The following is a 22862-nucleotide window of genomic DNA, read 5'->3' as shown; positions in this document are numbered from 1 at the left end:
ACAGATGAGTTGCATTTTATCAGCATGACAAACATTCCAAATGTTAAATTTTTTTTTTTTGTAAACAAAGCTCAGATCAAGGACTTGAAAAAGTGCTGTGGGAAGGGGGAAGAAAAGGTACAACCTTATTGGTATAAACTCTTCCACCAAAAATATGTATCATATTCTGAACAAAATATTTCAATCATGTGAACCATGGGTGCAAAGACTTTATAAAAAATTAAATGCATGAAGTATGGACACAGTAAAAAAAGCAAACATTTTGCTTATAAACTCTATGTATAGGTCCATGTCAAGAACTAGACAGTACGATTTTCTGTGAATGTATGAATGGAATGTGATCATCCCATTTTCAGTAATTTTAACATGTCCTTCTTACAGTAGGAAAAGTAACTCATGACAAAAGCAGATCAAATTTTGAGTCAAATGAACAGTAACTTTTCCAACACTAAAATGAAAAAGTGTATGTATTTTTAATGTGCATTTCAGTGAGACAAAAATGTGACGGAGACAGATGCAGCTATTTTTATCATTTTAGTTGGCTTTTTCACAGCCGGTTAAGAAGTGTTTGCTATTGTTAATAGAAAAATATAAATATTACATATTATTAATTTATTTTTGCTTCGATCACTTAGGAAAAGTTGCCATCTCTTTTGCTACTTCCCAGAATGATCAGTCAATTTATTAGGGTAAAAACATTCATTACTTTTAAACAACAGATCAGTTCAAAGGTATATGTCCTGTCAGAGGTTCCCATCCTTATAAAAACTACAGCAACACCAGCATTTACTTTTTCTTCAGGAGAGAACGTAGCTGCCTTCATGCTGAGGTATTCCTTTTCTTTTTCTTCTTTTGCAGTGGAGCTTCCAATTTTTGCTTCTTTGGAGTAATTTTTCTCTTTCTTTCTGCTGTTTTATCACTTTTATCAGTCAAACAACCTTTTTTTTTCTTGACTATTGACAATTTTTCATCTTCATTTGCTGGAAAAAAGCAAGAAATTATTCACACTGATATTTATGTCCAGTCTTTGTAGTCTAAAATGGCACAGACTTATTTGTATCTCATTTTTAAAAAGGGGTTATACATGATGTTTTACTTACAGCGGAATGTGCCATTTATGCTAGTTTTGCCTGTGATATGCAAATATCTAAAGATCAAGTGTGTAAATAGATTACGATACAGTAAAACAACAGCAAAAAACTAAAAAAATACTGAGCCAGACTCCTAAGTTTTCCCTACTGCAATGGCCTCAGACTTAATTTTGTTTATAGGAAAACAAGACTTGCAGTTCTATCAAACTGTTTTTTTTTTTCTTATCTGCCTCAAAAGCTTCACAGTGGCTTCCTCAGTATGTTATTTCAGTAAAGAGAAACAAAACTTTCATATAATAAAAGTGAGAGGAGTCTTATGTCCTCCAACATACACGCAGACTTGAGACACTATCAGACTGGTAAGGATATCTATATTCCTTGCCAGTGTCATATCCCCAGTTCTTCAAGATACCGAAAGTTTTTCCAATGCATACAGTAAAAACCTCCCACTTACTATCTTCCATTTCACAGTCACATGAACAACCAAAAATACACACAGTTCTGTTACCTTGAGATGATGTTGCAGCTTTCTCAGAATTTTCTTTCATTTCTGAAGCCTGGTCAAGCCATACTGCAAGACATGTCAGCCTAGCTTTGGTACTAACTTCACACAGTAAAGATGGCACATCTTTAATCTGGAGATAATACATTAGAAGATTAATTACACATTATTTTATTTCTATTTAAATTTACTGAAGTATTTGAAGTGAGAAATGCACTGCCTACCTTCCACTTCATTTCTGGTGCCTAACAATGTTTAGAACTAGAAGCTGTATATCAGTTAATGGTCACATTATTGCAGTCCTGTTCCTGATACCATTCCTCAGTGGTGGCTTTACCAAAAACTCCCAGTGGCTTTAAGAAAATATCTTGACAAGCAAGACCAGTGGGTTTCAGGCACATGGGGATAAGTTTAACATGAGGAATAACTAGATGAGTCACAGACCCCCACAAAAAAATGGTTTCAGAAGTTTCTCCAGAGTAATAAGTATTTTTTGGTACAGCTAAAATAATGTGAATGAAGTTTTTGCGTCAGATTCCTTTTCTCCCTCACAAAGACAAGGCTGCTGATTAAAAGTAATCTCTTCAGAGTGTGTTTCAAATTGCTTAACTGCAATTATATCAGTCAACTCTGGGAATACTTGGGCAAATATCCTATTACAGGTATCAGGGGATAAAGTGTCACAAACACATGTACAGCACAACATCAACCCATCAGAAACTACTTGTATTAGGATATTCTACCTCACAGAGCTGGACAGAGCAGCCCACAGAGTTATATGAAGTTTTACAAAATTTTGCCTACGCAGGAAGAAAAGCACACATTTGGTCAAAATAAAGACAATGTCACAGAGAAAGGTAAAGAGTTCCCTGATCACTATGTCAGTTATGTACAAGGGGAAAAGAAATTTGAGGTGAAGGGAAAAAGAGGGATTTTCACTACTGCACTTAGAAGTGTAAAAGTAATCAGAGGGGGTCAAATTAAAAACTGGCAAATTCAGATGATATATATAAAACATATAAATGTTGAGAGAGATTTACTTGAACTATTCAAGATACTTATAGTGGAATATAGTAGATCCTTTATTACTGGGCATTAAATTAAAAAAATCTAATTCTGATTTTAAAAATACAAACCTCAGAGCAAACAATAAACATGGGAAATTCCTTCTTGAACTGTGCTACTCGGAACTGTTTGAAAATACAGGAAATAGAAGTACCCAGTACATTAACATGTTTGAATTTTTCAAAAGGACAACTTTTTCCCCCTACATGAACAACGCCTGCCCCAAACCACAGAGTTTGTGTTTTTAAAAGAGTAGCAACAGTCACCTCAGCAGTGCTTAGAACATATATAACTAATTAAATAGTCTGGCCAGGTAGGTCTGAAAGGAAGCATGACTTTATATATAAAGAGGAGATGAGATCTCTGTAATATCATCAGATTTTATAGTTTAAAAGAAACTACAAAGATACAAAAATATACAGGTGCATAAAAATATGTGGATAGACATATACATCTCTACTGAACAAAGCATGGAGGAAGATCAAGACATCCAGATTTCAAGTAAAATTTCCTCAGTGATTTAAAATTAATTTTTATAACAGAACTGTCTGCAGTTTTGGTTGTGTGATATTTTTCCGTACATTTAACAAGCAGTTTAATAGACCAACCTTATTAAGATCCAGATTCCACATTTTAATGTAACCATCACTGGATGCAGTAACAATAACATGTTGTCCTTCTCTTTCAAAACTATAGATACCTTTTATTCTGTGAAGAAAATATAATACTGTGTTACTTTATAGCATGGCAGTTCACTTCAGAACAGGACACTGCAGAAATTAGATGAGGAGTCAATAATTTAAAAATCAGTTTGAACAGAAAACCCACAAATGACAGGCAGGAACTTGGAACAATAATCTGTTTTGAGTGCTGTCATTTACAGTCGGAACGCTTGCCTTTGCTAGGCTTGTTAGAATTCAGTTCAGAACACTAATACTTTTAAGCACACACTATTAACCACTTCAGTGACATTTTAGCTAATGCTTTTGTGTTCTGATGAATTAAAAGCAGCATTTTGACAAATATTTGCTTTTCAACAACAGAAAATACGCCATTACCCTCCTATTGTCTGGACTGAGTACACTGGTTTGGCTTATTTAAGCATTCTAAAGAGTCAGAATCTGTAAAGACAGGTTAAACATTCTTTAGATGGTCTTGCAGGAAAATATGGGTACCCAATTTCAGAAATGCATAGGCCACACACAGAGAAGTGTGTACCTCTAAATTTAGAACTGTAATATTTCTAATTCTATACCCTGTTGTTTTTGTAATGTGCATGGACAGCACAGTATTTATGCTCATACTAAAAGCAAACAAGTCTGTCCCAAATTTGGAATTTAGCACATAAATAAATTCACTTTCTATGCTAAAACAAATACAATAGTAAAATATGCTGAATGTTACAAGTCATTGAATTTTACGGAGTACTCAGCATTGCCATAAATATTTAAATAGTAAACAAATATAGAATACCTGTTTTCATGAGCTTTAAATTCACACAGGCATTTTTGTGAGTCACAGCTGTAGAACCTTATAATTTCATCATCTCCAGCTATGGCGAGGACAGAATCCTTGGAACGGGAAAAAAGAAATGCAAGTGTGATTAATTTAATGATTTTCAAACCAGTTAATTTCCCAGCACCTTTCTTTTTTGTACTTACTGTAATAAATCTAAGTGAAGAAATTCTCTTCTCTGTTGTGATAGTGCCAGTGATTGAAGCTGTGTCAAGTTTGTAGATATCCACTTTATTTGTTATCACGGTCACATACCTCTCTCCATCAGGGGACCATTTAATTATGTGGGCATCTGTACATGATACATTTGTGTACACAGATTTTTTTGTACTCTATATTGCGTAAGAATCTAAAAGTAAGATGTTTAGAAGCTGCTAGACACTGTTTTCTACCTAAACCTGAGAAAAATTCAGGAAAAAATCAAATAACCGAGAATAAACAAGTAAAACTATCGTCTTAAATGTTTGTTTCTGATTATCAGAAGTGTATAGAGAAAAACAAAAGAAAACACATTTATTTAAATGTCCTGACATCAAATTTCAAGGAAAGAAAAATTTACTTTAGTGTCACTACATTTTCCTTTTGGTAAATGATTAAGGATGTAAGTTTAGATATGCTTGCCTGCATGTGTAAAAAGACAGTGTGAAAGTTGCTTTCAATTAACTGACCTGTTGATTAATTCAGTCTACTTCTCTTTACAGAAAAAGTAAAACTGTCTAATTCCACTTTTTTAGTGGGTTTAGACTGACAAACTCACTTTGCTTCAGGTTTTTGATAAAGGCTGACCGTCCTTCTACAAGATTCCAAGTTCTGAAAGACAACAATAGATAATGTGCATTCTGGTTAAAAACAGCACAGTGAAACTGAAGTCCTCTCTGCTGACATGAGGCAACCTAAGGAAGCTTTTAAGCATCTCTGTGCCTTTTATTGCCTTCTTAATGCAAGAGAAAATGATGACTTCATATATCATTTGCACACTATAAGGTTGAATTTGTAATATTTATTTTATAAACGAACGTTTGCAATGCAGAGCCCAAAAGGAGCCCAATACCAATTTATGCTGTTAAAATAGCATCTTACATATTTAAAACACATATATACAACAACATTTACAGACTCTAAGTGAAAAATTACTTTTCTCACACTAAACAAAACCTGACAACTTTCAGAAGTTTAAATAAATTGTGTTCCAAAATGCAAATGTATTTATACATCTGCAAGTGACTATAAAGCGTCAGAGCACCACAAGAAGCCAGGAACAGCAAGGACTAATTTTAAAAGACTTTAAAATATTGCTGGTATCTAGAACTTTAAAAGACAAATCAATGGATCTTTGAACCATTTGACGTCCAAATATGGTTTATTAGTGTTGCACAGTCTACTCCCAACATGGAATTGTTGCTTATTACAATTTACTAAGAGCTACTGAATTATGATTCTCAGCATTCTTTCATCAGTTTCGACTCACCTTAATGTTTTATCTGTTCCTACTGACAAAGCTAATTTCCCAGAAGGATGAATAGAAAGAGATGTCACCTGCCCCCTGATAAAAACAAAACAACGTATTAGCCACATTCATTATTTACAAAGGAAAATAAAAATGAAAACGTACATGAATAAGCAGATTTAAGAAACTCACTTATGTGCCTTAATAGACTTCAGGCATTCCCATCTCTTTGTGTTCCAGATACAAATTAGTCCATCTTCAGCCCCACTCAGTAGATGCGCAGTACCGTAGAACTCCAAACAAGTTATTGTGCCTAGAAATACAAACCAGATCTACTAACAATGTTGTACATAACAAAAAGTTACCACACAGAGAACATATGAATTAAAACAGAAGCTTCTAGCATCAAACCCTACCCTTGGGAAAATCTGAATTATTTCCTATGTATTTCTTCACAAAACCCCCAAACTTGCCATACACGTCTGAACTCCATCTGGGCTGTTCCCTGAAACCGCAGTACTCGACCACTGTGGCTCAGGTGACACTGAGCTTCTATCAGTGATTAGGAATTCTCCTATGTCAAAGCCCTGCTCTTGACACACAGCTGAATTTACTGCGCATGCTGCTTCTCCTAAGTAATTTATCATACATGAGTTGAACGCAGGGACCACATTCAGTCTAGCTCCATGTACTTCTTGGTTATCAGGAGGAAAAGGACAATCAGGACTGAGCTACAAATGACCCAAATGCATTTATTTGGACAGCCATTAACTGATGTATTTCATGGCTGTAATTCAGGAGGCACATAAAGTGGGAAATGTACCAGGTTAACTCTTCTGGCAGCAGCAGCCTGCTCTCACACACAAGCTCTCTTTTGTGTGGCTCATGTGTGTCTGTGACAGGACAAGGGCACTAGGAAAGATGGTTGTTGGGAGCAGGCATGGTCTAGATAAACTGTGCTGGTAGAACAAAAATGGCTCACAAGCCATTTGTGGTCCATAACTTCTTAAACAGTTAAAACTAAAAATAATTGGAAGCAGCAGCTGTATTTGTGGGCTAACACCCAAAATTATTTTTTTGATATTTCATGCTCAAAAGCTTACCTTGCTTGTATCAACAGACCATCGTGGCTGTAACACCATCACTACTGAAGACTTACTAAAAATATTCAATTTTCTTCTTCTGGCAAGGGCCAGTTTGTGAGCTACAAGTTTCTATCATTAATGCTTTTCACAAAGAAAAGCTCCCTTACCATTGTGCTGCAGCAGTGCCCCATGTTCTACCTTCTTTTTCATGTCATAGATTTGGATCGTCTCATCTCTGCTCCCAGTGACCACGTATCTGTTGTTCACTGCTACCGCTGACAATGAGGCAGAGTGGGCATGATGTGTAAAATCAGGGACAACCGTCCAGGACTGTAAATGAAATACAAAATAAACAGGTCTTTCTGAAGCTAGCCATATTGAGCTTCGACTTCATCGTCCTGTGATTCTTTTTTTTTTAAAAAGCAAAACTTGAAAAAGTGTATGTGCAAAATGCAAAGGAGTTATACTTAGCTGTAAGTATAATGGGATCTTATTGAGTTAATGTGCTGTTAGATTAGCCTGAACGATTTAACTGTGCAAACCGCCTCCTGTAATCAGTGTTGGGCTTAGATGAAGCCGTAGGTGAGAAAGTCTCTGCACAGAGATAAATCTCGTGGACGAGGAAGGCGGATTCTCCCTTCTTTCACCATTGCAGGCTGGAGACACGCCTTCCACCTGGCACCGGCCCCCCCGAGACAATGTGGCATCCATCCCCTGCGCAGCTGTTTATTCTCCGCTCCGCGCTGGAAGGCTGAGGGAAAGGCGCTTGCGCCACAGCCCCCTGCACCCACACGGGCGGCCGCTGACTGCAGCTCCGAGGCTCCGCGGGGCCCCCAGGAGCCCTTCCTGCCCTGCCCGTCCCCCGGCCGGGCAGCGGGGGGTCCGTGGGCCGCTCCCACACCCCGCGCCTGCAGCGAGGGGCCGAGCCCGAGGCTGAGGGAGGCTGCCCCGCCCCCGCGGCGCTTTAAAAGCCCACCCGGCGCCCGGCCCCGCGGCCGCGGCGAGACGAGACGGTGAGTAGCGGGGTAGCTCTTCTCAGGGTGAGGGGGTTGGCGGGTGGCCGTTAACGGCCGCCGCGCGCGCATTCCTTTCCCTTACCCCCCCCGCCTCCTCCCCGCCGTTACCTCGGCGGGCCGCGCGGCGAACCCGAAGAGGACCTGCTCGTAGCAGCCCGCCACCAGCTCCATCCACCCCGCCACGCACGGCGCCACCGCAGGGCCCTGCCGCCCTCGGCCGCCGCCCGCCGCGCTGCCTGCGCCCGCGCCGGAGCACGCCGGGCTGGGCCCGCGGGTGGCGGCGGGCAGCGCTCGCTCGGGGGAGAGCCCGCGGCCTCCGGCGGCCGCCGGGGAGCGGGAAAGCGCCGGAGGGGGGGAGCTCGGCGGGTCAGGCTCTGCGCGGGGCAGCCCGCGCGGGAGGTCCTCGCGGGGCGGAAGCGGGGTTCGCGCCGCTGCTTATGGCGACGGGGAGGATGAGAGACGTTAGTGCCGGGATCGGGGCGTGGGGGGGGGGGGGGGGAGAAAGGGGGTCGCGGTGACCGCGGTCGAGGGTGGAGGCCGCCAGCGGGGAAGGGGGCGCGAACCGATCGGCTGCGCAACGCGGGGGGCGGCTCCCTCCCTCCCTCCTTTCCCCCGGGGCCTCAGCGCTGCCGCCTCACGGGCGGCTGGGCCGCGGGCCTGCGGGCGGTGAGGCCCCGGCGGCCGTTAGGCCGAAGCGCCCGGTGAAGCGGCGCCGGTGGAGGAGCGCCGCGGCCTTCTTCGGGGCCCCACGGCCCTTTTTTTTTTTTTTTTTTTCAATATTTCGTCGGGTGTGCTGGTGTGGTTTTTTGCCTTTTTTTTTTTCTCTTATCGCGTAGCTCAGTAAACGGGAAGCGCGGCCTCGGCGCCAGTGTGGCCGCCGCGGAGGGCCGCGGCCGGGCGGGGCGCACTTCTTGCCGAGCGCCGTGGCTCTCTTTTCCCGTCGTGCCGAGTGGCTTATAAAAATGCGTCACGGCACGGTGCGGCTGGGGCCTGGGCTCCTCGGGTGGCTCGGCTGGGGTCACCGCGCCGGCCTGTGGCGCCTCGGGGAGGTTCCCTCAGCCCGCTGCCATCACCCGGCTCCTCATGTGGGCGAAATGAATGCAGACGGGGGGTGGCTTGCCCTCTGCTTGGGCGAGCAGTGTTCTCAAAGATGGTTTATATTAGTAAATCGCTTCATCCACCTCTTTGCCAGTACAAATGTAATAATAAAAACGTGAAATAAATGGGCTGGTAGAATGCGTGTGTAATCCAATTAAGGGGGTGTTTGAATTCTGGAGGTTAAAGCTGCCCTGCTGCTTAATTAGTAAGCTGGCTGTGACTGTAGCTGCAGTTCAGTAAAAAATAAGATGTTAATACATGCTGGTTTAACTGTTTTTAAAATACTCTTGTTTTCTAGTGAAAAAATCAAGAGGCGACAGTCAAGATCAGATGGGAAAAGAATACAAACGCAGTTTTGCATAAAAGTCTGATAACTGTGATAGAGAAACAATTGCATCACTTGCCTTCTGATAGTCTTTTGCAATAAAACTGCTTTGTAGTGCCTGCCATCTTCTGTTAAATCTGCATGAATAAAGACTGGTAAGTTTAAAAAAAAAAAGTAGTATGTAGCTGTGAGTTCAAGAATCAGTATTTCAGTGTTTAGAGCATGGAGGACTTTATGGTTCCTTTTATTAAAAGTAATGCTTGAATTAGAGGAACATCATTATGTGGATATTTTTATTAATAATTATCCTTTAATGGGAAGAAGTTGCTGTTGATAATTCTTTATAATGAGGTCTACTAAGAGGGCATATACTAACTTTACTGGTGTATGCTTGTATTTAAGGGCTTGTTTGTACTTGACTATTTTCTTGGCTTCAGAATGGGTGTGGGGATGAAGTGCATAGTTACTCTGAATAACACCGTGCATGGATGCTCTAATTATGGTATATGGCTATCCTGTCTCAGGTTAGCCTAATCCACTTCCAGAAGTAGCGCTCTGAACTGTTCCCCTGCGTGGACAAGCCTTTAAGGCATTACAAATGCTGCGTATTTATTGTATTATGTGAATGTGGATATGACCAGCCAGTACATAAAACATTACACAAATTCTTGTATGGAAATAAGAATTAAAACTTCAGCAATCAAGTATCTGCATAGAAGGAGCAACACTGGATGTAAAAAATCAAGTGGTGAATGAACAGCTGTGTGTGGAAGTGGATGCAAAATATTTTGCTAATGAAACTCTTCTCTGCACTGATCTATATTGATTGGATGATGGGGGGAAAAAAGCTTAAAAGAAAGATACTGGAATTGACAGAAGGGTACATACCTCTTCAGGAAAGCTGTATCCACTGGTTTAGTGAGAGCAATAAAAGGCCATTTGCTGTTGCTAACTCACTGGTAGTGAGTGGAATGTGTATATGGAAGAGGCAAAAGAGAGAAGACATACCTAAGAAAAGGTGCAGAGAAGGATCCCATTTACCTGTACTGTGCCTTCATCACTCTTTCGTTTCTGTTGTTCTTTAGCATATAAGAAGTACCACTGCTTGTTTTCAGCTATATAATTTGTGGTGCAAGTAAATCGACCTTTAATTTGGCTAAAAGGGGGAAAAAAAGAGGGGTTGTACAAAACCTATCGAGGCCTCTATCTTTGCTGCCTTATTTTTAACTATTTTAGAACATGGATCTTCTGAATTACTATATTATATGTACATATTTCAGAAATAAAGGTAAGGTATAGGTGACTTAAAAGCTCTCTGTAATTTTCTAGTGCTGTGGACAATGGGAAAACTTTATGGACTATTACAGTTTAAGAAAGTGAAGGTAACTTCTAGTCATAATCCCATTGGCCATATATTCTTTTTATCTGCATTGCTTTAGCAGTGCCAAGTCAGAACTTACATTTCTAAGTTCTGAATTAATAACATTGAAGATGTAAGGTGGGGTGAACATCTTTGACATCTAATTCATCTCAAGGTTAAGATTCTTTATCTTGTTCCTCCCTCACATCTTTTTCAGCTGAAGGACTGCAGTAAACTGAACCTGTGCAGCTGTATTCTTTGAGAAAGGCAGAAGACAGTTTGAACCATGGCAAGCCAGGTAAGATCATTTGGTCAGGAATTCAGGCTTGCGGTGCCTAAGTGGATTCCAGAACCATACTCAGAATTCCTAGTAAATGTAAAGCTGAAATAGCTAGCTTGCTCTGAGTTGGGTGTTCTTTTTGTCCTACAATTTCCTCCGGTAATGCGGTGATTGGTGGCTGTCCTCTGGACACGTAATCGTATCAACTGAAGCAGGTTGGGGGCATAACATTAAGCTTTGCAGTTTGGATTATTTGAGCATGAGTTCTTCTGAAGGACCTTGCGCATAACACTCTCTATATAAGATGTATGTAGAGGTGTTCTAGAGGAAGAACATTAAAGCCTGCGTAAGTAAAAAATGCTGCGAAACAACATTCTTATTTTTGGAATTCCTTGTTCTTTAGAACGCGAGGGAGGCAACCTGTGTTAATACAGCTGTTGTTTCCCTCCTCTTTTGTGTAGTTGCCCCACTTCCTTTTTAAACCGTGGTTTTTGGGTTTTTGGTTTTTCTGTCTTTTTCTTTTTCAAGAGGCACTTTTTATGCCTCTTTCTTCCTGGCCTTGCATCTGGGTTTGAGTTTTCCCTCAGCCAAGCTAGTGCCTGTTCCTGGTCTGCTTTCTCCTTACATTCCATTAATCGGCCTCCTGTTGTTGTTCCTGGCCTGGGGGAGTGACTCACAGCTGGGTAGTGAGGAGAGGCATCTCACTTAAGAAGAATTCCTAGGTGAGGGGAGATAGGGACAGCTGAGATCCATTCTAGGGAAGAGTGATGGATTTCCCTGCCTCTTCATCACTCAAGACTGTGCTGCTGCAGGGTTTTTCGAGTCCTGGAGCTCAAGTGGAACACAGTCCAGTCCTGGAGCTAATTAACATTTAGGATTGGCCAACATCGAAGGGCTGTCTGCTTTTCCCCTAATTCCCAGAGGAAGCTGTCAATCCTTTAGCCAGCTTGACAAGTCAGGGGAATATGGCTGTTCATACAATCCTTTGGCTCTGTTATTTTTGCCAGGCGTTTTCCCCAGAGGCTGCTTTCCCTCATGGGAGGCGGAGGGAGAAATGGGACCCCAGGCTTCTTTCAAGGGCAAGGTGAATATGGGGAAATCACCTGTGGTGATGGGGAGTGGGAGGGAGGAATGTAAACGAGGCTAAATACTATAAAGGTGATTTTTTTTCTCCCAACAGGACTTAATGGCGAAAAAAAGAGAATGTCTCCAGGCCTACAGCTGGTGGAGAACACCACAGAAGAAACGGAAGAAAAAGAACAAAATAAAACCAGGAAGAATAGAGTTTGTCCCCAGTAGTACTAATTCAGCCAGGTAAAGACATTTTGAAAGGAGAAACTGACCCCTTATCTGTTTTAATTAATAGTGATCAGGGAATGCTGTCACTTATTCTTAAAATCTTAAGATGACACGTCTGGTGCCTGTATACTAAGTATTGCTTCTGGAAATGTATTGCCAGTAGAATAATGAAGGGGTTTTATAGTTTGTCTCTCCCATAATCACTGAGAAGTGGTGTCAAAATAGTCATAGCTCTTTTGAATTATGGCTGTAACTTGAGTTAATAGGGGGTTTTTTTAGTATTTGTGTGCCTCCTTCCTCCCCATCTCCCCTTTAGACAATAAGTATTTCTTTTTAAAACCAACTTCTAAAAGTGTTTTACAAAATGGGTCTTCAAAATACTTTTCTTGCAAAAGTGGTAGAATGGACCCAGAGAAATTGAGAACTTTATGCTGGAGTGATGGCATTGCAGTTCTGCACGTTACTCAGCAGAGTTTTGCAGTTAATACTCTCCTCAGGTTTTGTCTCCTTACTTGTCCAGCGGTAACTACTTGCTTATATGTTAGGTGCCATAATGCTGCATTCAGCTACTTTAATCTCAAACTTGACAATTGCTCTCTTTTATGTTTTTAAAGACCAGATTATTCGATATTTGTTGGGGAGCTTACTCCAGAAGTGGATGATTTCCAGCTCTATGACTATTTCCTAAAGAGGTACCCCTCATGTATTGACTGCAAAATAGCAACAGACCTGCTGGGATATTCCAGGTAATGTCTGTGAAAATTTGTAATGCTGTTGATATGTTTGCTTCTATAAGTAGTACAGAAGAACTTGTGTTGAAACTGTTCATACATTTTCTTCAGAGGCAGGAAGAGAGATTAGCATTACTTTTTCTTGAACAGCACAGATACTTGCATTTCTAAAACTTCCTGGTTAGTTTAAGTAGTTAATGTGATAAGCCTTAGTTTAGCCATATGTATATCTGCATGAAAGAAATTAGGTGGTGGGAGAATGGAGAGCTGTGCACGGAAATCTGTGCTGCTGTGCTTACGTACAACAGCGCGTCCACTTAGTCATCTGCAGTACTGAAGACAAAATGATTCCTTTTTTATATGTGGGAGAAAAGTGTAAGGCCTGGCAAGTCTTAGGGAGTTGGGAGACAACCTATTAACATTAGTAAATAAAGCCTGTCAGAAGTTAATACTGGCCAGGCAGTGAGTCAAGCAGGGATGAGTGAGTTTGCTGTTCAGACAGTGCTGGCTGTAATAGACTAATTCAAGAAACTTAAGAGAAAGCAAGTATAAAAAGAATGTTAGTGCTGTACAGTGGTAGGAGTGGGTTAATACTGATAAATTAACTGCTGTACATGCAGAAATATGGAATCTGATTACTTGCACAGACAGTAATTAATGTATTGTTTTGCTGGCTCTCAGCAAATTGCATCTTAATGCTATCAAAGAACAAGCTTTTTGCTTCTGGCCCAAGTTTTTAGTTTGAAAGCATCTTCTGTGCATGCGCACATGCCAGAGAGGTTGCTTAGGTAATAGAAGCTATAGTAGCTACTATTTTCTGTTTTTGTAGAAGAGAGAAATTGAATTAATTAGTTTTGTAACTGTTATGCATACTAGAATTTGTTTTCTCCCTTTTGAAAATTGTAGAGGGTATGCCTTTGTCAGATTTGGTGAGCAAGGTGATCAGATGAGGGCACTGCAAGACTGCCAGAATGCACCAGGTCTGGGGGGAAAACGAATCCGGCTGAGCATAGGAATTTCTAAAAGGTAACAAATGAGTTGTGCATTGATACAGTAATTCTGAATAATCAGATTCTTGTAGCTCTGCCTTTGTAAAGTCTGTGGCTTTTGCTATAATGGCTGTACACATGATGCAGTCTACAAAACCAAAAATACAGAAGCATTATGTTTTGAGACCCTGGATTCATCAACTTCTTTCAGGATTGCTGGGGGAATCCAACTCTTAAGTCTAGCCAGATTGTGTAACTTGGGCTTAGCTGCTGTTGTAACCAGCCTTAATTCTTATAGTAGCAAAGCTGAATGCATTCATAAATATTTTCCAGGTTTGGGCTTGAAAAAGGTAGAAGGGACAACAAGTGGTTTTATATGCTAGGGAACTCTTCTAGACCTTTCCCTCTCATTTAGGCAAGGTAGCATGTCACTAGTTTTACAGTAGGCTGGCAGAGGAAGGAACTCTTTAAGTGGAAGAATACAGAATACAGGGGGGAAGAAGCCAAAGGAGATTTTGGAAAACTAATCTTTGCTTTTCAAGTGATTGGGGCAACAGGGAATTTAAAGTTGATTGGTTCCGAAGAGCTTTTCACTCTGCTGGCTCAGTTCTTTCAGTCAGTTATTTAAAGCCATTCAAGCTTCTGAACAGTTAGAGAATTGGTGCCAAATTTGATAAACTTTGATCCAGGATACAGACAAAAGTAGAATGTCATGTAAACCAACTTCAGGATGTTAATTAGGCTTGCTTGTGTGTTCTGTTCAATAGTAAAAATAACAGCTTTTGTTTTTCTTTACCCTGGATAATTCTGCAAATGTTGCCTCTCTGCTTTAGAATGGAATTGCTCTTACCCAAGAGAGCTCTGTCCAGAATTGCTCTGACTAAATTATTTTGAAAGCAAGAAGAGGTCACAAAGAAACAGGTTTTCTCACGTCTGCTATCCAGAAGAACATCAGCGGTATTTCCAGATTTTTCTTTCCTACAGAGATGTATGTAGGAAAGGAGTTGGAAGCAGATGACTTTGAGACATTATGTGGTTATTTGTGTACCACAGTAGCAAGGTGATAGAATACCTATTTATCAGAATGCATATGTAGTTTTACAGTAACGAAACAAATGTACTGTAGGTATTAAAATCCATATCACTAATCTATATCTTTCTGAATGGCTGTGCTATACCCTCCAAGCATCAAAATATCCAGCCATCAGAGTAGCTTGTTACTAAGTCGCTTACATTGGGAACTCTGTTTCTGAGCTCCTTCAGTTTGTGTTCTTGACAAAAAGCCTAGATCTGACTCTTATGTAATGACATGGAGATGCAGAGAATTTGAACTTGGCAAACAAAGGAGGTACACCTGTACATAATCAGAGAAGAAATGTCTAAGGATAGAGGACTTCTCAGAATGTGCAACTGGGTTATCTGAATGTATTCCATGTAGCATACTGCTGGTTTTGTACCTCTGTTTTAGTACAGATGACACTTGTGCATTGATTCTTGTCATTAGTGTGGAGTTGTCCCTGAGAAAATCTACTCAGGAGAGGGAAGGTAGTGAAAACTAAACAGCTGGCCCTTTGGGTTCCTGCTGCTTTGGCTTCATACTGGATAATGGCAGTGCTGACTTCACCTGACAGCTCTACTTTAGCAACTGTTGTTCCTGGACTAAAAATTGAGCAGGTGGAGGTAGACATGTCGAAGTGGCAGACAAGTATCAGATGCTCCTCTGAAACAGATCATCTGACTTCACCCCCTTATTTCTGGGAATAATAAGATTTAGTATTAACCAAACAAAAGATAGAAGGGCTAATTAAGACTGCATCTTTAAAGCAGCTGTGCTTGATAAATGTCTCTGGTCTTAATAAATGTGTTTTTATCAGCAGCTTGCTTTTAGATACTAAAAATACTTGAATACAGATAAGTGTCATGGCTCAAGTTAATCCATGCAAATAATTACTTTTAGTATTGGTGAAGGTGAGAGCATTTGCTTCTGTATAAACATGAGATCTTGTGCTGTGACTTAAACTGTTGTTTAGACAAGTATTTGGAAAAGCTAAACTTTGAAATGTGTAGGCTGGAAAATTGTTTAACTTCAAAACTGGGTTTACAGTTTATAGTTCTCAAATTCTAACTGTATATAACTTCTCATTTTTCAGACTGAAAGCGGAATTCCAGCGGTACCAGTCATACAACTATAATGATTACTACCAGGATTATCAGAACTACTACTCGCAGTGGGGTTATGATCCTTATGCTGACTACAACTACAGCTCCTATGCTCCCTATGATAGCATGCAAGCTGTTGGAGACTGCTCTTTAGGAGATGCTGTTATGGCTCCAGCTGTTTTTGAGGTAAAGATACTATGTCCTTGCTTTAAAGAAAAAAGTTCGCAAACAATAAGTTGTATGAATTGTGTAAGAGCAAAAAGAAGCCCTAAAACTGAAATCGTGCTTTCTGCTTAGTGCAGAGGTTGGAATATCAGGCTTCATTCAGAGGTGTCTTTGATTTAAGTCCTTAAGTAGTGCCTCTGTAGAACTGGAGATTTATATACCATTACTTGTTCGTGTATGCCAAATAACAGTTCTGACAGCATAATTGTGTAGGCTTCCTCTCTTCCTGTTGGAAGAGATGTACTTTGCTTAAAGAAAATTAAAGAATTGTGATAAGATGGTCTTATCTTAGATCAGCCAGTTTCAGTTACATCTTTCAGCAGTCCCTTCTAACCTGAACTATACTGTGGTTTTCTTTAAAAAACAAAACAAAAAACCCAACCAACCCAAACCAGAAAAGCCCACAAAAAAAGACCCACCAACCAACACTGCCCCCTGACCCCCCCCCCCCCCGCCTCAGAAACCCAAACACAACCCCTTCCCTACCTATTCTTGTAGCTGTGAAAGGAGGGAATGGTTTGGGAGTATAAAATTATTTGGGGTTTGTGATGCTTTCTGAAATGGATTATGATTAAACTTAGGAGATTTTCTTACCTTTTTTTAGGAAACTTCAGCTATGACTGAAATTAATGATGACCTAATAACTGAAGGTAATGATGATTCTTTTCAACTTGAATTTAGCCATACTTGTGCCCTTTAATAATGTAAGCCAGTGACAACTGGGTGAAGAATGTCTTCGAAATTCAGCTGATGTAGTGGGATCCTTTATGGGTTATAGCTGAGATGAGGTAGGATTTTAAAGCTGGTAGTGTACACCATGTCAAGTAGAACAGGACACTGTCAACAACACTTCACAGTAGGTTTCTTGTAACTTTGCCTTCATCCTCCTTCCAAAATGGTCTAATACCCAAGTTGTCCTATCTCTGTCTTGATCCTGCTAAGCGTATTCTATTTTAAACTCATTAATAGGCAAAAGCTTTGTTTTCTAAACTCTGAGGTAAAATACTACGTTGTGGATCCTAAGAGGGGGACTCAACTTGCACTTAAAGATTTGGTACAAAGCTTAATTGTTTGGCCTAGAAGGTTTGTGGACAGTTCCTCACATAGAGACATCTTGTGTTAGTGTTTAGAAACTCTTATTCAGCCTAACACATTGTAGTAGAAAGGAATTAAATGGATTTGGGAAGTTTCATGGTTAATTATCCTTAAATCTGCCCTTTATCTTGAAATACCAATATAGTCCTAGCATGCTAGTACACAAATTCCAAAATGAGCTGGATTTGTCAGGTTAAAATCCTAGGTGAATAAACATCTTATGACATTTACTGTTAAACTATTAAATTTAGCTAAGACACATTTTATTGGGCATTTACTTCAGGTTTTTGTGTGCATGCCTCCCAAGATCTGACACTTGTACTTACCAGGCTTTTATTTTCAGATCCACAGCTTTACTTGGATGTTGATGAAATGAACAGACAATTTATGGAGACAAGTGAAGAACTCTATGATTCCCTCATGAATTGTCACTGGCAACCTCTGGATACGGTCACTTCTGACATCCCCCCTGCTATTTAAGTGTCTTATATAGCATGACCGTTATGACCAAGGTGCTAAAATTACATTTCTTCTACATTACTCTAGATCATAAGTTTTAAAGCACAATGATAGGTTGGGTTTTTTTGCTATGCTTTTGACAGTTTCTGTAATCTTTTTTTTTTGTTCATCACTCTACTTGGAGCATCTTGAAATCATGTAAATATTCCAGAAATGTAAAGAGTTCAATGGGGTCTAAAGTTAGACTTGCCTGTGTAAATAAAATTTTGTTTCTGCAAACCTGCCAGCAAGGGATTTTACTTACATATGTGAAGCACTTTCTCTTCTGGCTTGTGGAATTTAGCTGGAGGCAGTAGGGGTATTTCACCTGTCTTTGTTTCAGTATGGGCATCAGAACACTAGCAAAAAGTAGCTCTCGTGTATTTCCAGGTTATCTAGGCAGTCTTTTACAAGCTCTTAACATGCCTGCTTAGATTATGTGTGTATTTGGGAGATGGTCCCAGAGTTTGCTATGGGAACACTTGAGCCCACTCTTTTCCTTCAGTCTGTTGGCACTAACTGTACTACTGTTCATCTGCTAAGTCAGTTAGAATTGCTTTACTAATACAGTATTTTAAATATCCAGAAGGGCAGACTTTCAGCTGCCATAGATGCAAACATTCCAAAGACTAAGGATGATCCCTACTGACCATTTTATTCCTGCTTTTATTGTTAGTTTTTTCAACTGACACTTTCCAGCAAAGAAACTGGTGTAACATAATACATGTTCTTAAACCTACAAATCCTTGAAGAAAATGGCTTTCTGGTTTAAAAGAGGAAAAATAATCCACTGGGAATAAAAAAACCTATCCTAGTAACAACTCCTCAACTAAGTTGCCCCCTGTCTTAAACATCTTTAATTTATTCAGTCTTCATGCTCAGGTGTTTTATAGTGATAAGGTTATAAAATATTAGTAGGATGACAGTTTTCAGTATTCAAGTCAAATGAGATTAGGGGAGATAGCAGCGAGGAAGGTTCTGCTTTAAGCTAGCAACTTCTGAGTGGCTTCCTCTCTCCGCTTGAAGGGTATAAAGTATTTTCCAGTCACAGGGACTACTTAAGCCTGCCCATGTGTATGCAAAAGTATTTACTAATTAACATAGATAACAATAAAATAGGTTAGGCTGGTAACAGAAGAATACTCTTCCAAGAAAAAAGGTAGCAGAAATCATCATAGCTAATAGTTGTGGAAGTTACTCAAGCTAGCCAAGACACTTTGGTACTGCCATGTGTGTTCTGGGGGCAATCTAAACCATAATTGCTATGATGGCAGATGGGAATAAAGTTCTCTAGCCTTCTTATGACTTAATGTAACTAAAGTGGGAATCATAACCTATATGCTCTGCTTAAATTTACAACAAATACTGTATTGCAGAGCAATGACTTGGTGTTGGCAGGTCATTTCTAGCTGCTGAGCAGAATCTCTCTCTTCTCACAGTTTGATTTCAGCTAGGAATACTTTCAAACTCCTGCCTGTGAAATGCAGATGCTCTAAAACAGAAAAGGCTTTTGGAGTATTGTAGGAAGTTCATTCTTCAGGGATTTTGTGCACATGTATGTGTAGGAAGAGACAGAAAGCAAAAAACCTCATCTAGGCAGGGGGAGTAATATCACAGTTTTAGCAACTGTTTCCCTGCTTTGGGGAGATGTAGTTACAGGGTAGCTGGGAACGGATTCCTTGGGTGAACATTTTCCCAGGGTGAACTGACGAGTCTCTGGAGGGTGATGGTAGGGAGATTATTAACAGGAATGTGACAGGAGGTGGAATAAATGAAGCAAAGAGTCTGGGTGGGAAATGGGGTGCTTGTGTGAATGTATAGAATGGTTTCAGGGGACTGCAGTAGGGAGGAAACTCAAGATAGTAGATGCAGGCCCCTTGAATTTGGACGCGAGTGTTAAAACTTCAAAACCGTACAGGGTTTGTGTGCCACTTCAGTTGTAGCGCATAGCTGTGGTGCTTGAGCTTGGCAGTACAAACTGGTCTGCTAAGCAAAGAATTTTGTATTTAGCAAGCACCATTGCCACGAGCAGCGAGACAGCTTCTAGGTCTGTGCCTGGGTTATATCCCACTTTGAAGCGGCTTGCATGGCATCACCTAGCACTGTACTGCTGCAGCAAGTAATTGGTGGACCCTTTTACTGCGTTACGAGTTAAAAATACGATGCTAAGGATGTGTGTTTGGCTCAGCAGAAATACTGTGTAGTATTTGCTGCTGTGTGGCACTTGGGAGGTTGATCGATGTGTGAGCTATGTAATGAGGGGCCCACGTAGCTGTGTGATTTCACTTAGTCTGACACTGTAACACCACGCTACATAAACCTCTAAAAAATCACAGTGTGTAGCCACCCCACTTATGCAGATTTTGCCTGTTAACAAGGTCTCTACATGCCGCATTAGAGGCTGTTCTCATACATGCATGCGCCTTCTGTTCTGGACTGTAAAGTACCCGTATAGTGAAAATACTGTTTATGTAATGCAGTGAAAGAGGTTGGTTGGGCCACTAGTTCCCCAAACCTGAGAAATGTTGGGGCTGTGTTTTCTTCCAGCCAACATACAAGAAAAATGAGGTGAGGAAGTGAGTCTGTTGGTAGCAGCCCATGTGATACTGTTCTAAAACAGTTCTCTGACCTCTTTTTTGTTTCCTGAGCCTTACTAGCCTATTCCTCTTTCCAGTTAGGTGTGCATACACGGGATCAAGATGGTGTGTGCAGTGCACATTCTTTACTGTGAAGGCATACTGAATGCAAACTTTCTTCCTGTACTGGTGTGTTACCCGTGAACCTCAAATACAGGAAAAAGGGAGTGCATCAGAACTGTTAGAACAATGCATTGCTGAGACTTTTTACTGAGTAAACTTACAGCTGTTCTACAACTACCCGCCTGCATTAGCTAGCTTATGCAAAGACCTGAACATGTCATACAGGTGCCTGCCATCAGTTCTACAAAGATCTGATTGCAGTGGGAGCATTAAAAAAAAAATAAAAATTCTTAGAAGTCAACTTTTTCAACACCACACTATTTCACTTCTTCCAGTTGTGTTTTGTCTGTTTTACCCATCTGAAATGTGGTTGGTTGTTTTTTTGTTTTTAAGCTTGATGAAGGTTTTTCTTGCAAGAATATCTAGTATTGGTTTTATAAACTCTTCATTGCACCTAGCTGCAATAGATAGTGCCTTTACTCAAAACCCGCTAATTTCTTCAGGAAGAGTAGAGTTTTGTTTCTATCACTTCTCTGAACAGAAAGGCTTTAGTAGATTGTTTGAGGGGCTACTAATCCTGCAGTCAGTGAACAGGGAGAAAGAAACAGGCCAAAAAGGGTAAAGAGTACTTAAAAGGGTACAAAAAGGTTAAATGGTACTTAAGCCATGAATGTTTCTTTTTGCAGGGATGCTCTTGGACCAACAGCTTCTTTCTAGCGCTACCTCAAAGTAACTTGCAGATAAAACTCACAGGGAAGATTGATCAAATGGTGATGATCCCTATCATTCTGCTGGATATATATATATTTGCCTTTTGTTTTGTCTCATTTTTAATAACATTTATTTAACTTCAGTGACTCATGTCAATAGGTATTGTTTGACTACATTGACAAGTATTTCTGAGTCATGAGTGTCATTAAAGGCATGTTACCATATGGAAATTGTTCTAAATAAGTAAAATGGAAGTAAAATAAGTAAATAAAGCAGCACTTGACTTTGCAGAGCAAACATAGTGTAGCTGCCTTTGACACACACGTGGAAGAGAAAATCGTGTTTACAGGTTACCTTAACATACTTAGCATGCATGAGAAAGAGGGAATCTTGTTTTGTATTTGCCCAGCTCTTACACGCCTAGTGCAGGAGTGATTTTAGTCAGTTCCCCACGCAGGTACCGTTTTAGAAGCCAGCATTATTATTGAAGAATGTATGTTACCAAAGGGCACAGTTTATATCCCTTTTTAAATCTTCCCATAATGGAAATACATCATGATACCCTTCCTTCCCCTCCCCTGAGTTGGAATTTAGTGTGATTGTTTTCTGTCCAAAAAGAGTTACAAATCCAGACTAAAATAGTATTTTTCTTGTATTTTGATTATCATAGTGAGGTAGATCTTTTTTGACAAGTATATTGAAGAAATAGAGCCTCATCCTGAAATTACTCCACAGATGTAACACACCAGCTGTTTGCATGAGTCTTGCAGGTGACTTCTAAACCCGTGTGTTCCACGTCCTGGGAGGGATTATCTGTCACTGCAAATCATTCCACTGCACATAGAATTGTATTTACGGTGGTGGGGTAGGAGAGGAAGAGACTGTGGAGTTCTGAAATTGTAGTTCGTGAGGAGAAATACCTGGAAAGTGATTCCACTCTGCTGGTATTTTGGAAAAGGTTATCTTCTTTAGATAACCGTGAAAGCAGGACTAAGAAATTGAGGAGGAGCAAGTCATGTGGAAGAGGTGGGAAGATACAGATGAGGTTAAAAAAAGCCAATATGAAACAAAGACTGGGCAGTACAAGACTCCCCAGTAACATTCCTTCTAAAAACACTTCCTTCTCTGCTGGTTTACATTTCCTCAGACCTTCAGCATCACCCTTGTTGGTTGAGTTCCTCCAAACTCCCCACCTCCCCCGAGTTTGAGTTGCTCTTTCTTCAGGTGTGTGCTCTGACAAATGCTTTTATTTTTGGTGGAAGGGGTGCGCACTACATCACAGATCTGGCTTTCTTTCGTTTTATGCCAGTAATTTTTTCAGTACATTATTTTTTCAGGGTGAACGTTTTTATTGACTTCTGAATAGGGAAGGTGGTTGTGATTTTCTGCTCCATCATTCCCAGGGCAGATGTAGAGACACTGATTTTTCTCAGATTTTTAGTAGAATAAAAAAACCACGTTGACGTGTTTAGTTTGCAACAGAAATGCACTCTTGTTCTGAGGAAGAAAAAGCTGCGTCGAAGCTTTTTCCCCCACCTGCTTCCAGTCTGCCAAACACGAGCGAGGGTAAACCTGGAGATTGGCCCTGCCGTTCCTTACGCGGACCCAGGGGGTAGTGGCATCCCGAGGGCTCACCCCCACCTCCCCGGGCCGCTTTTCAAGCTTTCCTGC

At 40.5% G+C, this 22862-nt stretch overlaps 2 protein-coding genes across 7 annotated transcripts; one reads left to right on the top strand and one right to left on the bottom strand.

Annotated features, from left to right (window-relative positions):
• Positions 1 to 455: 455 nt before the first annotated feature.
• On the bottom strand, positions 456 to 7946 carry PAK1IP1 (PAK1 interacting protein 1). Its single transcript, XM_074871599.1, has 10 exons — positions 7830 to 7946; positions 6873 to 7035; positions 5813 to 5933; positions 5642 to 5716; positions 4931 to 4983; positions 4320 to 4465; positions 4132 to 4229; positions 3267 to 3366; positions 1600 to 1726; positions 456 to 980 (listed from the first exon to the last, which is right to left on the bottom strand). The coding sequence occupies exons 1-10, from the start codon at positions 7890 to 7892 to the stop codon at positions 820 to 822; spliced, it is 1107 nt and encodes a 368-aa protein (XP_074727700.1). The 5' UTR covers positions 7893 to 7946; the 3' UTR covers positions 456 to 819.
• Positions 7465 to 21488, top strand: LOC141944655 (tRNA selenocysteine 1-associated protein 1-like). Of its 6 annotated transcripts, XM_074871644.1 has the most exons (11): positions 8055 to 8182; positions 9118 to 9299; positions 10722 to 10802; positions 11792 to 11868; positions 11965 to 12098; positions 12698 to 12829; positions 13721 to 13840; positions 15954 to 16149; positions 16793 to 16838; positions 17627 to 17795; positions 21167 to 21488. In XM_074871644.1, the coding sequence occupies exons 4-10, from the start codon at positions 11839 to 11841 to the stop codon at positions 17761 to 17763; spliced, it is 795 nt and encodes a 264-aa protein (XP_074727745.1). In that variant the 5' UTR covers positions 8055 to 8182; positions 9118 to 9299; positions 10722 to 10802; positions 11792 to 11838; the 3' UTR covers positions 17764 to 17795; positions 21167 to 21488. The 6 variants fall into 6 exon arrangements, with proteins under 6 accessions (XP_074727725.1, XP_074727763.1, XP_074727745.1 ...); XM_074871624.1 differs by lacking the exons at positions 8055 to 8182; positions 21167 to 21488 and adding an exon at positions 7465 to 7718 and having other exon boundaries at positions 17627 to 18021; XM_074871614.1 differs by lacking the exon at positions 21167 to 21488 and having other exon boundaries at positions 17627 to 18021.
• The last annotated feature ends 1374 nt before the right edge of the window (positions 21489 to 22862 follow it).

Source organism: Strix uralensis, chromosome 1, assembly GCF_047716275.1.
Source record: "Strix uralensis isolate ZFMK-TIS-50842 chromosome 1, bStrUra1, whole genome shotgun sequence".
Classification (NCBI taxonomy): domain Eukaryota; kingdom Metazoa; phylum Chordata; class Aves; order Strigiformes; family Strigidae; genus Strix; species Strix uralensis.
This window is presented reverse-complemented; position numbering and strand designations above follow the sequence as displayed.